We start from the raw sequence: 17367 nt of genomic DNA on the forward strand, positions 1-17367 counted from the left end.
ACTTTTAGAAATAATTTTTGGGGAGGGTTTCCAAATGCCTCCACGCTGAGGAGAACTGGTTCCGTTCCTAAAAAAAATATTTAAAAAATCTATTGTATGCCAATTTCCTAATGAATTACTTTTAAATAAAGTCAATCTCCCATCTCTCTGTCTACCAACCCACCTGTCCACATTTCACAGCAGTTCAGACATTTCTCAGCCAGCCAAACTCTCTCTGTAGTATTTGCAACAACCAAAGTAATGGCTTAAATAAGAGATGCTTATTGCCAGTGTATGAGGGCAAGTGTTGTGAGCCCTTACACACACTCCAGCTCCCTCTGGGCCTGGGAAGGAGCAATGCTGATATATGCAGGACTCCAGGCAGCACAGAGGTTGCTGCATTAACAGCGCTGTTGGACAGCAGTGGGGTTGAGGATGTGAGGCTGTGTGGGATTGTGCAGGGTCGGGAGGTGGTCTGTGGCACCACAAGCAGCAGTGCTGGCTTACCAATCAGTTTAGTGACATGTGGGTGGTCAAACTCCTTCATACATGCGGCCTCTCGCAGGAACTCCTCAATGTCAGTCAAGGTGAAGATGTCCACTGGAAAAAAGTGACTGTAAGTTTTCCTTCTTTGTGGGTGGCTCCAAGGGACTTTACAGATAACGATTATGAGAAGCTTGTTCTTCTAGGCACAGCACATCCTCTCAGACCTACAGCTAGATGAGACAGTTTAGTGAGGGGAGCAGCGACTCTTGCTGCTAAGTTGGAGGACAGTTTTATCATGACCTTGACCTTAAAGCCAGGATGGCAGACCAAGGGAAAAGGAGCTGCAGTCAAGTAAGCTGTCATTAATTAATGCCTGAGGGTTACAACAAAAGCCTCTCTTCAGTCCAGTGAACATTTGAGGAATCCACCCACTACATAGCTTTGAAAAATCTAGCAAAGAGAGAAGACCAGAAATATGCTGGCAATTAAGGGAGAGGCAAATATTGGAGTTACCTGTTCCAAGTTTACACCAGTTAGTTCAAGCAGCCGTAACAGTCTAGTGAGGGCATCACAGGACATGGGGCTCAGCAGAAGTTGATACATCTTTCACCTCAGAAGACCCAGAGTCACAACTAGTTGGAAGCAAGGAAAGCTGGAAAGGTGTCACTCTGCACTTGTCATATTCTGATAATTTTTCATAGGTGTTGACAATTGCCATGGTTTGAGTCAGGACAGTAGTCCTCATGGCCCCTTGGGCTGACCCAATAGCAGTGCTGCGCTTCTGTGGCTATACTGGATCAGATATGAACAAGCTCATCTTAACATAGCTTGGAGTCTGTATGCCTCACTGAAACTTACAGTGCAGGTAATAGCTTTAAAGATATTTCAAACAGAAAAACAGCCTTTCTTGGTTTGGCAAAAAATAGAGATACAAAGAACTTGTGTTTGCTTGGCAACATTTCCTCATGATTAATATGAAAGTGCACTTCCTTGTTAACAGGTTCTTCACACATAAGCATAGTTTTTAAAAAATCTGCATGCTTTTTGAGGTACAGCGTTCTATGATTTAGACAGATATTAATGAAATGTATGCTTTAAATGAGAAGATTTTCTTCCCTTTGCTCAAATTCACATATTAAGTTCAGCTACATGAATTTGGATAGTTGCTGATGTGAAGAAAGCCCCTGTTTATTTTTATAGAAAATAATTAATTGACTTCAGAGAAGAGGAAAGGCGTTTTCATTACTTTTCCCACATTTCTACAATGGGGAACAGTGTCTGTGGAACACATAGTCTGAACATTATTAATCTTTCCCATGACGATTATTAGAAGTGCATTAGGATCCTCTGAATTTACTTACAAACTAAGATCAATTTCTAAGACTAAATGAAGAAAAATTGTGGTGGGTTATCAGACACAGTCCACTGTAGTAGCTGCTTTATAATGAGCTTTGAGACACACCGTAATGCAGTCTATTGTTGAAAGTATCTATTGTACGCACACTGCCTACCTTTTATGAAGTAATTGGAATTCAACGTGCTACAGCTTTGAAATGTGTGAAGCCAAACCCTTAATGTGGGCAGCTTCTGGGATTAAGCAGTTTTGCAATGAGAAATCTTAAATGTGTTTTGACTAATTTCATTCAAAGTTCATCTACAGTGTTTTTATATAAGTGAATCTCTTAATTTTATGGGCCTTACCACTCTAATTAAAGATGTCATTGTTTTCATTTTATATTTCAGTCCTGAACATTTCTAATACAGCCATAACATTTTTACTTAGTAATTAATTTATTTTTACAAAATGTCAGTTGCTGATTAGAATTTTAGAAAGCAAAATTTTAAATGCATCATCAGAGTTTTCAGTGGCTAATGTTAGGTAATTGATTTTGCTCTCTTGCCCCAGTCACTGATGATCCAATAGGTGCGCCTGCTCATCAAGTAGGTCAGTGCAACAGAAAAGGATCTGTGGATTGGGAGGTGATTCTCCCTCTCTACTCCACTCTCGTGAAACAGCACCTGGAGTACTGCATCCAGCTCTGGGTCCCCAACATAAGAAGGACATGGAGCTGTTGGAGCGAGTCCAGAGGAGGGCCACGAAGATGATGAGAGGGCTGGAGCACCTCTCCTATGAAGAGAGGCTGAGAGAGTTGGGCTTGTTCAGCCTGGAGAAGAGAAGGCTCTGGGGAGACCTTCTAGCATCCTTCCAGTACCTGAAGGGGGCCTGCAGGAAAGCTGGAGAGGGACTTTTTACAAGGGCATGGAGTGATAGGATGAGGGGGAACAGTTTTAAACTGGAAGAGGGTTGATTTAGATTAGATACTAGGAAGAATTTCTTTACTGTGAAGGTGGTGAGACACTGGAACAGGTTGCCCAGAGAAGCTGTGGATGCCCCCTCCCTGGCAGTGTTTAAGGCCAGATTGGATGGGGTTTTGAGCAACCTGGTCTAGTGGAAAGGTGTCCCTGCCCGTGGCAGGGTGGTTGGAACTAGATGATCTTTAAGGTCCCTTCCAACCCAAACCATTCTATGATTCTATGATCGATGGAATTTGTGCTGGGACCCTTATATCTGCACTCAATGAATTTCAAGGTTTTCGCTTGGACTGATTTTGTTCCTCAGACTGAATGCTTGCACCGTATGTGACCTGAAAGACCAAATGTAGATTTGGACCCTGATATGCCCATAAGAGCCTGTCTTGTCTTTGGTGTACATCTTGGCAGAGCTGCTGCTTTAGTTTCCTCTGACAGGGGTCCAGTTCATGCAGACCAAAACCACTTTGTAAAGTGAAGCAATGTAGAGTAAGTAGGGACAATTGGGGCATGTGCTTCAAAACTGCTCTGTTTCTTTGAACCAAAACTGCTGTATGATGTCATAGCCTCATTCTGCTCTGGAGGTTGCTGCCCTTTAGTGAGGTGATCCTTTCTCTCATCCGCATGGAGGCTGAATGTACAACTGCCAAAGTATTTACAGTGAAAGGGTTTATTTTGATAGTTATCCACATGAAGCTTAACTGTGATCATCTGTGATGAGGAATAGACCAATGCCAAAATAACAGGACTAGTTCAATGTATGATTGCAATCTATTAACAGCACTGACAGTCACATTCCCGAAGGATGACTGTCTAAAAAAATCATATTACTTTTTCTCCCTATCAAGATTGCACTGATTTGCTATGGATGGTGTACTTGATACTGCAAAGTATGTTGTTAGACATAGGTCATAGACATAGATCACTGGAAGGATGCTATAAGGTGTCTCTGGAGCCTTCTCTTCTCCAGGCTGAACAAGCCCAACTCTCTCATCCTGTCTTCATAGGAGAGGTGCTCCAGCCCTCTGATCATCATGTTATTATTTAAAAAAAAAGTTAAAAATCCAAGTTTATATTGTAAGTAAAATTGGTTCAACATAGTTGCTCTACTCCTCATTTTCATCTATAGTAACTAGATTAATCATATACCCTGATCTGATCAGAAGTTTTCTGCCAAAAGAGGTTCTTGATTCCATGACATCAAAGATGTTTTCCAGAAATGCAGGTTTCAAGAACTATAATGACAGCTTTCTTGATGACCAGTGGAGACCACATGGTTTCTAGGATTTCACACCCTTTGATCATCCCCAGTTCAACTATCAAATCTGGAGTCTACAAATCCCCTGTTCATATGAGGAAGTTTTAGGCTTCAAGTCTCCCTGATGTGCTCCCAGGTTCTTAGACCCAGCTCAGAAGCTGCCTAGTGTCTCTGGAGCCACCTCTTTTGCCCAGTGATGCCTGAGAAGGTACAAATTTTGTGAGTCTTGGTTGTGCTGAAGCTTCTGAGTTTGGGATCCTGGTCTCATGTGCTTTCCAAAATACTTCAATCATCGTTTCTTAATTTTTTCCAACCAGGATTATGCTAAAAATGGTACATTTCTTTCCTCAGAAGGAATGTGATCCTCTTCTTATTCTCACACTTGCTGTTACCATATTGGACACAGCTCTGTGTCTCAGTGACTGTTTTCAATTACTTTTGAGTGTTGCTTGTACTAGTGCAGAGTACTAACTTCTTTTTACATAGATTTGTTCAAGGAGATAAAGCAGATTCTCAAAGTTCTTTTAGATGTCTTTTCAAAATGCTAAACCCTACTTCAGCCCAAGTTTTTCGATGAAGTTTTAAGTGAAATTCTAAAGAGAATGTGAACCAAGTTACACTTACTTTAAAACTGCAGTTCAAAATTCTGTTTCTTTAAGTAGTTTCAGGACTTTAAAAAGTATTTCTCCTACCCATCTGTTATTAAGGATGACAGGAAGACAGACTTTTTTACAGTCATTTGAAACCCTCAGATGTATCACCAGTTTCTAATCCGTTGTCCTTAAATGCAGTATGATGTTAGAATTTAAAAAGACATACATGGATTAATGCATCGTTTCCATCTTCCTGTCAACATCTTTCGAATGTATTTTCAGGTGTTTTACTAGTGCCTTAAAGAACAGACCTATATGATGTAGCTTAGCACACTTGCCTCAGGAGTCTGTGGCTGCCATTAATATTGTCTGTTTAGGCCTAGGGAATCTGGATATTAATCTGTGTCTTCATTTCCATTTTATTATTCCTAGTTGTGTCCCCATCTGCCATATCTCCCTCTTTGACATTAACACCTTGTAGATATTTGCAGATGATTATCATGTTCTCACTATTTAGTTATACTTAGCCAAGCTGTGAATATTTACGGGTTTTTTAGTTTTCCTCCTTAAACAAATCCTTTCAAGGATCTGAACAGATTGTTGATCTTTTCAGAAATCACTCCTCTTGACAATTGTTAGGTTTTAACTTAATATTCTTGGTGCGGTTGAACTAGAGTTCTGTAGGAAAGAACTATTTAGATCATCGTATGGTGTTCATAGCACCAAATTACTTTTTTTTATGTGACCAGATTGCATGTTAACTCAAGTTCATTTTGGTCTTCATTCAGGAGACCTTACACAGAATTTTCCATTTTTCTCTCTTGAATTGTGTATTTTTAGTTTGGAGTATATTTCTAGATGCATTCAGTTTGTGTGATCACTTAACTTCAAAAGTGTGTTGTTTATTGCAGATCATTAACAAACACAGTAAATAAAATTCAGCAAAATCTATTTTTATTTACTAGGTGCAAGTACAAGCAAGATTAAATTCAGGCATATTTCATGTACTTTATTTCATTTATCCGCTTAATTTCAACTCAAGTTAAATGCAAACAAAAATTATTAAATTGACATGATTTAATCTTCACCAAACCACAGCCAGAGCCTCTGAAATGTCTAATGATTTCTTAATGAAAACACATATTGCATGCATTCGGGAGCAAAAGAGTAAAAAATGGGACTAAAAGGTAAGGGAGTTGTCAGCTACAAAGGTTGAACTGGGAGAGATGGCTTTGTGTAAAGCAGATGACTGGAAAAGTGCCAAATAAAGCACAATCAGACAAGAGCAACAGCAGGAAAGAAGCAAGTAATGATAATGCTGGGTACGCAAAATCCAGGGCTAGACATCTGTGTCCTTCAGCTGCCAAATTCACCCAATTATCAGCATTAAAGGTTGGCTGGGCAGCAGGGACAATCAATGAAGTTATAGATGCGCCATACTATCATCTTCTACTGCATCCAAAAGTAAATTAGTGTTTAATTTGTCTAGTGATTTTCAAAAGAACATGCAAGGATAATTGAGGCTTAAAGTCTCTTTGTACTTTTTTTGGTCTTTCCCACTCACACAAATAAAAGCACAAATATGCTTTTATTTGTGTGTGTATATTTTTGTGGATTATAGAAAAATAAATTAGTTGATAAAAGCTTGTGAAGGCGAGCAGAAGTCATCTTGGCGAACGATATTAACACATTTAAATTTTTGTATTTGCAAAATGCATAATATCTAGAAAAGTAATTATTATAATATATGTATTATGATCGTGATTTTTTACAGAATGCACAAGCTAAAACCAGATCTATGTGTTCTCATGCTTTGTTCTTTATCATTGTGTCTCTGAGGGGGGGATGAGTGTGAGACAGAGGGAGAGATCACTGAATGAAGTAAAGGAAAGTCGTTAGGCTGAACATTGAAGTCTTTCCTTCCCGTAAGTGATTCACCTTCATCTGAGAGCAATTTGTCTCCATCTGTTTGTTTTTTGTCGTATTCTTGACATCATCAGGTCTTCATTTGCTAACTGCTTTGAAAATAAGGTTGAAATCTTTCTAGTCATGAAAACACTAGAACATTCAAATTTATCCTACATATTCTTCTTAAAATTTCAGTGCAGTTAACAATTTTATCTGAAGCAGTTGAAACAAACAGTAAAATAGTATCTCATTTCCATTCATGGCACATCTGATGTGCAATAATCATCAGACATCGCTTGTAGATTTGCAGCTTATATCTAGGAATAGAAAATGTTACATTTTACATGAGTTGCAGAGTTATTTTTCATTGGTTTCATTAACCATTTGATTTACAAATCTCTTTTTTAACGTAAGTTTTCAGTGAAGGTAACAGAGCTGTACAGAATACTCTCTGAGTTCTGATGCTAGCTTTTGTTATACTTCTTTTGTGGCATTAGGAAAGTTTGATTGACTTGCTGAAGTGCTGGCTATACATGAATCACGAGAGTCTGTGAATGATTTGCTAAAACCCTCAGTTCAGTGCAAAACAGCACCCTTTCGCTTCATGCTCATTCCCTTTGTTGTATGAAGTAGTTTTTCTCAACTTGGTGGATTTGCCTGTCTGAAAGACTTAAAAAAAATCATTATATGTGAGTGTATGTTTTGATTTCACCAAGGAGGAAGTTCACTTTCCCTGCATGTATCTGAAGCTCTGTGATCGTGAAGTATGATGGCCAGCAAGGAGTGTTAATAAACCCCTTCCCAATTATAGCCAAGGTGAAGTCTTAGACTCTTGTTCATAGGATCTATACAATCACAGAGCCTCTTTTCTCTTTGTATGCAATTGCCATTGCCTGTTAGGCTAATCATTACCTGCCAGCTGTGGAGACTTGCTCCAGGATTAAGAGGAGGGTAAATTCTACAAAAATCATTGTCATCACCTAGGTCTTATATCGTCTAGTGTTAAGTGTATAGAAATTGAAGTTCTTAAAAACAAACTGATGAACAAGCAAAGGAACACAGCATCAGTATAGTTCTAGAGATGAGTGAGATGTGTAAGGGTGGTCTAATACTGTGAGCTGATCTAACATTGGAATGTATATGGTATAAAGTATCTGTACACCTCAGCTGTCATATGGAAAGTTTCTATACTTTATAAGCTAATTTATCCTTTAGTTAAGCATGAGAAAGAGTAGTCAAGTTGGACATTTACCATTCAAATCTCTGTGATGATGGCTGTGCCCTAAGTTTCTTCACAAGGAAGCAAACTTTTTTTTAACTATCATAACTTGCAACACTAAGCATTCCTTATGCACAGCTTGGGATGTTCTCAGCCTTTTATCTTTCCATGTGGTCATTTCTTGATTTACTGTATTTCAAAAGAGGGCACATGTTGCCTTGTTTCTGGTATTTGTCTATATTTAATTAGATATATTTTTTGTTAGATTAAGAGGTGCTAAGGGAACTAGTCTCTCCACTTTTCCCAACTTATGAACAGGCATATTTGCAAAACCTGGCCCACTGTTTTTTTTTGTCATGTCTACTGTGTCCATATGGAGGAGGGGGATTAATCAAATCTTTTATCTTGATTATGTTTGCCTTGGTGCTGATTGCCAGAAGCTGGGGGATCCAGTAGAAACTACACACTTAAAATGTAAGTTAAAATGTCTGTGTGCAAAAAGTATTAGAACACCCAGAAATGGCAAAGGTTTAAATGACATAGGCAACAATTTATGTCTCTTTAACAGTGTAGAATCCTTTGGGAAGAATCTTGATACAGATACGTCATTATTGTACATAGGCTAGATAAGGTTGCTTCTAGTAGTAAAACTGTTAAGATTCTTATACGTCAATGGTTTCTGTAGATTTTAAAGCTGTTGTGCAGCAGACCTTGTTGATTAGTTCAAAGCTCTTCCCAAAGCAGATCAACATGAATTTCACCTGTGCATAAAAGCACGTACTATGATCAAAAGACAGAGCATGACTTTTTAATTGAAAGGTCATTTCATTTTACAAGTTCAAAGATTGCAGGCTAGATTCAAAGACCATTATGTTAAAATATATGAAGAAATTTCTGCTGTTCTACAAATAGAATGATCTTCGTATAGGGTCTTATCCATCAAGACCTGTTTCTTTGATCATTTATGCACAGGAGTGTAGCTCATTTTAAGCAAAGATAGAAATGTGTCAGATTTCCCTGTCTGAGGGTTGGATTCATCTCACCTATCTTTAGCTGTCTGTGCACGAGGTGTCCAGGCTAAACTTACCATTAAATGTTCCTCTCTGTTCCACCAAGAGAGTTGGACAGCTTCAGGAGGGAGCGATCCAGCCCTTTCTAGGTGCCAATTGTGGAATGTGAAGAATTGCAGCCTTGAGGTTATTTACCTCCTTGGTTTAGAAGGAGTCTAGAAATCTAACTTAAATGAGTAACCTAACTTCTAGGTAGTTGAAATTAGGTGAAATCTACCTTAAATAACTAAATTAGCAAAAGTATTGAAGACTGTTTCTTAAGGTTAAAACCCTTATGTCCAACTTTTTTTTTAGGATACATTTTTTTTGTTCCCTTAAATATTTTGAGCATGTGTCATTTATCCTTGTTAAAATATCACCCAATCCATTCAGTTTATGTCATATGATGGCACTGTGAGACAAAGATGTCCTCCTACACTAAGGATCAAACAGAACTTTCTGATGATTTTTTTTTCTTTTTTGGGTGTCAGTGGAGAGGAGGCTGGGAAAAATCCTCCACTGCTATGTGGGCTTGCTTGAATGATGAGCTCTTTTTTAAGTGCCTGAACACACAGATTCACATAGTAATTAAATTCCTGCCATGGAAATTGCTATTCAAAGAAAACAATAAAAAAAGTTTTTGATTAAATGCTATATCAGCAGTGAAATGCAACATTTTATTGGTGAGGAAGAAGCAGCTTATGAAGAAGCACATGAACATTAATGTCTCTTCTCTGGAATCTTAGGGGAAGGATATAGGACTTATTCTTCTGTTCAGCAACTCTAGAAATTCTCATTTACATGATTTATATCCCCCCCAGCCCCCCCCCAAATCATTTCAGGTCAGATGTTTTCTTACAGATGACCCACAGCCTCTTCTAACCTAGACCCTGAGCAATGCCTTAGTGAATTCATGTGACGCCTCAGGACAGAATTTGGCCCAAAAAACATTGCCCCAGTATAAACTTTCCTCTGGTGGTAGAATTAATGAGCCCCCAAATTAGTCTGAGTCTTTGGTTTTGATTTTTACTTCATCTTATTCTACTTCGTAATGCTGAGGAAGACTCCTAGGGGTATAATTTTTCATGATAGGGTATGAAATATAGAATCAAGGAATAAAGGAGGTTGCTAGGAACCTCTGGAGGTCATCTAATCCAGTCACTATTCAAAGCATGGCTAACAAATCATAGTGGAAGAACTTAAGTGGAAAGAGAAAAGCAATTTCATCCTTCAAGTCTGGAGCTTCTTTATGTAGAAATGCTTCATAGCAACTCGTTCCATATTCAGTAGAGATGACTCTAGGCCAAGACCATAGTCCAGGGATGTACATATGTAATGTGCATCATATTGGTTATAATTTAATTGTATGTCTTTTACACAAACCACATGATTGCTTTACCCAGTAACTATTTAAAATGGATTTATTGATCCCAAGGAATTAAATCTTTGTTAGTTTAGTATTGTATTTTTCACTGTCCTTTTCATTGTAATTTTCTGTCTTTTGCTTCAGACAGGTTGAATAATTCTAAGTCTATGAGTAAGAAATTTAGGAAATTCTCATTAGAAAAAAGCTAAGTGTTCATTTCTCCAAATGTTGTTCAAATATGGGGGAAATATATCCTGTAGTTTAGTTCTATAGAACACCTTGTGAAATTCAAAGTGATCTAAATTTTCCTCTGAGCAGGTCTGTTCCTTGGCAACAATTCTGTAGTGAGCTGTACTGTCATATGTCCCTTTCCAGAAAGACACTGTGATATTTATAAATCTATCTAAGAATACAGATAACCCACACACTAAAGCATATGTCAGGGCATAACTGTCAGTCCTGTCAACTTGCAGTTCTTTGCAATAGCAGAAAGGCACATTGACTCACCAGTGTGTGGCCCTGATTTTAGAGCTCTGAGCTCTGTAGAGTCTATTTTGCGTTAATACTTTTAATAAAGAAATGTCCCTGTGTAAGGCATATGCTGAGAATCAGAGATAGCACTGTTGTAGAAGCTGCTACAAAATATTAGAGCAGATAACGTCTTACAGAATTTAGCACATTCTGTTTGCAAGGATCTGGCAGCGCATTACGGACTAATAGCTAAGATGCATTGTGAGAGGTGACTTTCTCCTTTCTGAAGGGGACTACAAGGTCAGAAGGGAGAAGGTCCATACTGAAACACAAGAGTATCACTCAGTATGTTAGAGCAGAAAGTGCTTTATTTTGTCCGAGAAATGGTAGTGTGCAGATATCCATGTACATTATTGAAACTGATCTCGAAAGTCCTGATCCAGCAGAACACTTCCTATTGTATTTAAATGCTTTGCTGGCTTGGGACGTCCGTGTGCTTGGAAATATTTCCGTACAGCTACTGCCTTGTATCAGCCCTAAGCTCTGCTACCAGCTCAGCAAAGTCTTGAGCAGCTGCCAGTCAGTCACATTATTAAGGCTTGAAATGCTCCAGGCTGGCTGAGTGGGAGATTACTTCTGCCCAGGGTTGCTTTCCAAACTGTGTCACCTACTTCCCACCCTGCCCTCACTTCTTCAGCTGAGGGTCTCTGTAAGGCAGGCAGTTCTGTGAGAATGAATTTTGAGTCCTTCCGGATGCAGTTAACCTGTGAGGCAATCTGAAACTTCTCTTTCTAGCTTGGGAGTATGTTTTTCAGAGTGTGAGAACTGTTTATTAAGGTCCTTCTCCCTGTCATTTTCCACTCTAAATCTTTCCATTGCAGCCAGTTCAAGTTGTTCCTCTCTATCTAAAAGGCCTCTCACAGGTCTCTTGCTCTTTTTCACACCTGTTCATGTTTCATTCCCCATTGTGCCGTCCAGTATTCTGCTCTAGAAATGTCTTTTGCCTTTGTCCATCTCTTCACTGTTCCTTAACTATGGGAGTCTGGTATTTTCTGTTGTGGTTTTTTTGTTGTTGTTTTTTTTTTTTCACGTCAGTCTTGTCTTTCTAATAGTTTCCAAAGTACTGCCTTTCCATTTGTATGCATGATGCCACTGAGCTTTCAGTCTCAGTTATATGCTGTCCTTTTATCATTAGCCAAATAATTAAGGACAGATAAAGGAGCAGTCAGCACAGATGAAGAGCATGCATTTTATTAAAAATGCTCAATTTAAGATAGTTAATATACATATAATATAATTACACATATATTTAAAGGACATACATAAATAAATATAGTTATGATAGACAAATAATGCATCCTAGTGTTGCCACCTAATTTGCATTTCCTACGTTATTGATAATCTTTAATGGTTGCTGTTCCGGGAAAGCACCGATAAGGACTGCATATACAATATAGCTTGGGAACTATAACTATACCTGTATAACTGTTATTATTGTTCTAATTCAAGTTCTCTAGGCAGATTTTCTTTTGCTGCAAAGTTAATGTGAGAGGTTGATGTCCCCCAATAAGTGTCTTGCTAATAATTTGATCACACATTTTCTTCCTTTGTAAAAAAAAGCCTTAAACTGTTAACACAACGGTTTTCAACTCAGTGAGGAAAAAGCAGAATAACTTATCTGCAGATGAAATAAAATTTTGAAAAGATATTTTTATGAAAAGCATATTTCACTAAAAAGTAATATATGAGCAATATAATGGTTGCTCCTGATATAAGAAGGCACACTAAGGAATACTTCATGGCAATAGCATCAGTGTTGCAGGCTTTTTCTTGTAGAGAACCGTATAGTGAAGCATAAATGGAGTTTTATTGCAAGCCATTCTTCGTGTAATTTTGTCTTGTATCAGGCATTTCTCTGTATGGTTTAATGAGAAAACCTACATTAACTTCTGTGCACCCAAGGAAAACTTCAGTTTTTGACACTCTCTTCAGTAGCTCTATGTAGTTTAACCTGTGTTTGTGAGAACATCTACCTTCTTTATTGTAGGAACATTTTTTTTAAAAAAAATCAAAGATACTACACAACACAAAATGTTATGTACTCAACCAAGCCGGGGGTTTTTAAAATCTCTTTAGATAGACACTATATTAAACAGAAAAGCTGTTTCCTTTCTTCTTCTGTCTCATCCCTTCTGAAGGTCAAGCAGTTTACAGGTCTAACCTATGTTCTCCTGAGTGAAATTTTAAATATTCATTTATTTTTCCTCCCAGCCTCGTATTTTCTGTGGAAGTTGGCATGTCTTTATCTTCATTCACCTAACCTTGCAAAGGAAAATATTTCTTATTAAGCGTGGTATATCAGCTTGTATTTTCTTCAGCAAGTCTGACAGTGTAATGTCTGCAACTGGTTTCCTTGGCAAGTGCAGAAAAGTCATAACCACAAAGGCCATTTCCCCAATGTCTTTTTGAGACAACAATGAAAAAACATCTTGAAAGCATTTACTGTGTGAGTGGGGTTTGGGTTCTTCAAGAGAGACTAAACTTCTGCTACTAAGAATTTGGAAATCCTGATGGATTTGGAAATCCTTTGGAAGTCCTCTGACACTGAAGCACTGAATGACAAAAAAACCTATGTGGACACGTAAAAGGAAGCATTTTAAGAGTGAAAGCAGAAAAACAACCAACAAAAACTTTAGCTTTCACTGCATATATTGCAAAAGTAAATTTTATTTTCTTAGTACATTTTTTGCTACTGGATTTTCCTTCCACTCTAATGTATAATTTAATCTTCACTTTCCAACAGCAAAACAAAGCTAGTGCTTTTTCTTATAGTTTCGATCTGGCCTTCACATGATTGAATGTACTCTAGAAGATGTCCCAGCAAGTGTTTTGTTTGTGGTTCTTAAATAAATGTGCACACTAGTAGTGGAACAAATAGGTAGCATTAACTCTGTTCTTAAAATTGTGTACAAAACAACTAATCCTTCTCCCATCTCACAAAAATAAGACATTGTAAATAGGTTCTTTATTATTTATTGAAAGCTGACAGCATACTTGCTGTTTTGTGAACAAGACTTTCTGCTCATAATATTTTGCTGAGGACAGGTACTGACCTCACTAATATGCAGAAGGGCTGTTGACTCACTTGACTGCAGGAGCACTTTTTTCACTGGAAATGAACAATGGAGTAGTTTAAATGTTTGTTGTGGCAAAAGCACATGAAGAAATCTTCATGCACCAAAATATGACCAAAATAATGTGGATCACAGAATCACAGAATCACAGAATGTTAGGGATTGGAAGGGACCTCAAAAGATCATCTAGTCCAATCCCCCTGCCGGAGCAGGATTACCTAGATCACATCACACAGGAACGCGTCCAGGTGGGTTTTGAATGTTTCCAGAGAAGGAGGCTCCACAACCTCTCTGGGCAGCCCATTCCAGTGTTCGGTCACCCTCACCGTAAAGAAGTTTTTCCTCATATTTATGTGGAACCTCCTGTGTTCCAGCTTGCACCCATTGCCTCTTGTCCTGTCAAGGGATGTCACTGAGAAGAGCCTGGCTCCACCCTCATGTCACTTGCCCTTTACATATTTATAAACATTAATGAGGTCACCCCTCAGTCTCCTCTTCTCTAAGCTAAAGAGACCCAGCTCCCTCAGCCTCTCCTCATAAGGGAGATGTTCCACCCCCCTTAATCATCTGAGGGGCCCAGAACTGGACACAATATTCCAGATGCGGCCTCACCAAGGCAGAGTAGAGGGGGAGGAGAACCTCTCTCGACCTGCTGACCACACCCCTTCTAATCCACCCCAGGATGCCATTGGCCTTCTTGGCCACAAGGGCACACTGCTGCCTCATGGTCATCCTGCTGTCCACTAGGACCCCCAGGTCCCTTTCCTCTACGCTGGTCTCCAACAGGTCTGTCCCCAACTTGTACTGGTACATGGGGTTGTTCTTGCCCAGATGCAGGACTCTACACTTGCCCTTGTTATATTTCATTAAGGATGTGCTGGGTTTGCACAGATGTTCACAGCCAAAGCAAGTTTGTGGATGCTTAGCAGCCCAATAGGGTAGAGTATGTGAAGAATTTCAGTAGCTGCCTTCCAAACTGTAGAAAAGGTTTGGAAGCTCAATTAAATTCAAGTGCTATTTGTTCACAGATTATTTTTTTTAATCCTGGTCTGTTATTAAGAGCATTATTGTGAAGATTGAAGGTTTTACGTTGGGAATGTTGTAAGCAGTATCACATTGAATGCAGAACATGGTCCTAGGTTATGCAAGGGCTTAATGTATAGCAGATATAATGCTATACCCATTGGCTGGGACATAGAGCAACAAAATGAAAAGGGTGCTTAGCTGTGTGGTAAAAGTCTTGGATACATGGGAAGAACTATAGTCGGTGAAATAATGTGGGGTCCCACATGTTCATAGAAATTCATAGGCACCAAGGTTCTAAAATGCTGGCATTTGTCTTAATGTTAAAAAATGCTAACAGTGATTTTTTAATTTGTATTTGTGTAAATATGTATTGTAGTATTAAAAAAAAAAGACAAAAGCACAGTGCGATAACTGTGAATTAAATTGAAGGACCATATGAAGTATAGTATTAGTTAAGTCACTCATTCAGACCCCATCAGGCCCTCTGTTTTAGTAGCTGCTATTTATTTTCTTCACATTATCTCATGTTTTGCAGCAGTCCAGTTGCTATGTGTAGGAGCATCCTCACAAGATATAAATATATTCTTTTCGTTTTTTTAATGTTATAAAGTTAACAAGAGAAAAAGACTTTCCTATTAGTAAAAATGATTTTCTTGGCAAACACAATTGGTTGCTAAAAATTATGCAGAATCAATCTTCTCTGATTATTCACTCTGAAAGAAACTTGGATGGTGACTCCAAGCTTTACAGATCGATGTAATCACTACATCTCAGGCAGTTATAGGGGATGATTTCTAGGATAGTCATATGAGTTTCTTTTAATTTGCTGGGGATTTATTCCTCCTTATTTTGGGGGGGGATACAATTACTTTAAAAATCATCGGTGCCTTAATCTTCAGCACGTTCACTGTTGCAATATCTCTCTGTCTGACAAAGTGAGAAAGACTTTAGACCTTGAGAAGTTTGGAAGAAAAAAATACAAAGAAGATAAAAGTATCATATTAATTCACTCCACTTTACTACTCTTTCTGCCAGTTTGAGAAAATATGAGTCTTACTTTAAAGCCTGTGTTAGAAGTGATGGCAAAAATAACCCTATGTAATGTTATCTGTGTAATTAGGTGACCAATATTGCAGTATCTCTTGGTCATCCCATCCTATTCTGTTTGTGATTCCTATTTTGGCTGTCGTAGTCTCCAGCAAAAGTGCACAGAAGAATGAAATAGTTTTAGTAAAAGGGTAACCATGTTTTTGTTGTTCTTTTTTTAACTGCATCTGATTTAAGCTAGAGGAATGGGAGAGTGTGTTTCCTTCCACTTCACTTTCTCTTCTTTGGTTTTGATTTCTTTGAAAAGTTTACTGTGACTGGCTTGCAAATAAGTGCTAATGACATTACTGTGGACAGCACAAGAGACACAGACTGACATGGATCTCATGTTTTTCCAGATGAGGATAGGCATTCACTCAGGATCAGTGCTGGCCGGCGTCGTTGGTGTAAGAATGCCACGTTATTGCCTCTTTGGGAACAATGTCACCCTTGCAAGCAAGTTTGAGTCAGGAAGTCACCCACGCCGCATCAATGTCAGTCCAACCACATACCAGTAAGTCCTCTTAGCCTCTTCATACTATTTTTATTTCAGCCTGTTTTGAGTTTGATCTTGTAACATGTTCTGTCCTTGGCATGTGAACTTCAAGAGAAAGTCGGCAGGGCACCAGGAGAACTGGAAATAGGTGTTATGTGGGGCTGTCAGTCTTTTCATTTGACATCAGAATGTGCAAACAAGTCAGGCAGTCGAGGCAAGGAAGCACAACAGGAGGCCAACCATTCCTGCATCAAAGAATGCGTAACAGAAGAAGTGGGAGATGTCTTCTTTACCACCATAATTTTGTGCAGCATTAGGCTAAGGATTTGGGTTCCACCCACTAGACACAGTTGATGAAATGAGGCACATTCCCATGGGCTCGGAAGAAAGTCTTTAATTTTGCCAGCAAGGCCAAGCTTTCAAAGAGTTTTTCTGCTTTCTTGAAGACAAAATTTCTTATTTAGCACTGTAAAGATACTTGATAGAAGCATTTTCTTACTGTAAGAAAAAAGATTGAAAATGGCAAAACATTATCCTTAGCTCTTTGAAGAAATAATGCAAATAGAGAGAAGGCTTGATTAAATCTGGTTAGGAGGAACAGCTCCTAAATAAAAAAGGTGTTCCTTATTGTTCAAATTTGACAGCTTGACTATTAGAGTTTCTGCTGCTTGGATTACTACTGATGTACTTTTTTTTTCCGCAGGAAATCTCAATCTTACTATTTTTCCGAGATTCTGTATGTGAAGTAATTTTCTGAAGTATGGTTTTGCTCAGGTTTTGGGACTGTTTCTCTGTGGTGAATCTGTACACAATTGCTCAAACAATACTGCTTTTCTTTCTTTTTTTTTTTCTTATACAGAACTGTGAATCTCAGTATTTTATTTTTTCCCCATACCTATCTATGTAAATTGAAGTCTTAAATGGGATTTCTTCATCCAAGAATTGAAGTATCTGATATGCTAAAATATAAATCAGTCAGAAGTTAA

At 38.4% G+C, this 17367-nt stretch overlaps 1 protein-coding gene across 1 annotated transcript in view; it reads left to right on the forward strand.

Moving 5' to 3' along the window:
- Nucleotides 1-17367, forward strand: part of GUCY1A2 (guanylate cyclase 1 soluble subunit alpha 2) — a 177343-nt gene that overhangs the window by 142228 nt on the left and 17748 nt on the right. Inside the window, exon 7 of the mRNA XM_068425146.1 lies at nucleotides 16245-16399. Coding sequence (XP_068281247.1) covers nucleotides 16245-16399 — 155 coding nt within the window. The remainder of the gene's footprint in view (nucleotides 1-16244; nucleotides 16400-17367) is intronic.

Source organism: Nyctibius grandis, chromosome 2 (genome assembly GCF_013368605.1).
Source record: "Nyctibius grandis isolate bNycGra1 chromosome 2, bNycGra1.pri, whole genome shotgun sequence".
Classification (NCBI taxonomy): Eukaryota; Metazoa; Chordata; class Aves; order Nyctibiiformes; family Nyctibiidae; genus Nyctibius; species Nyctibius grandis.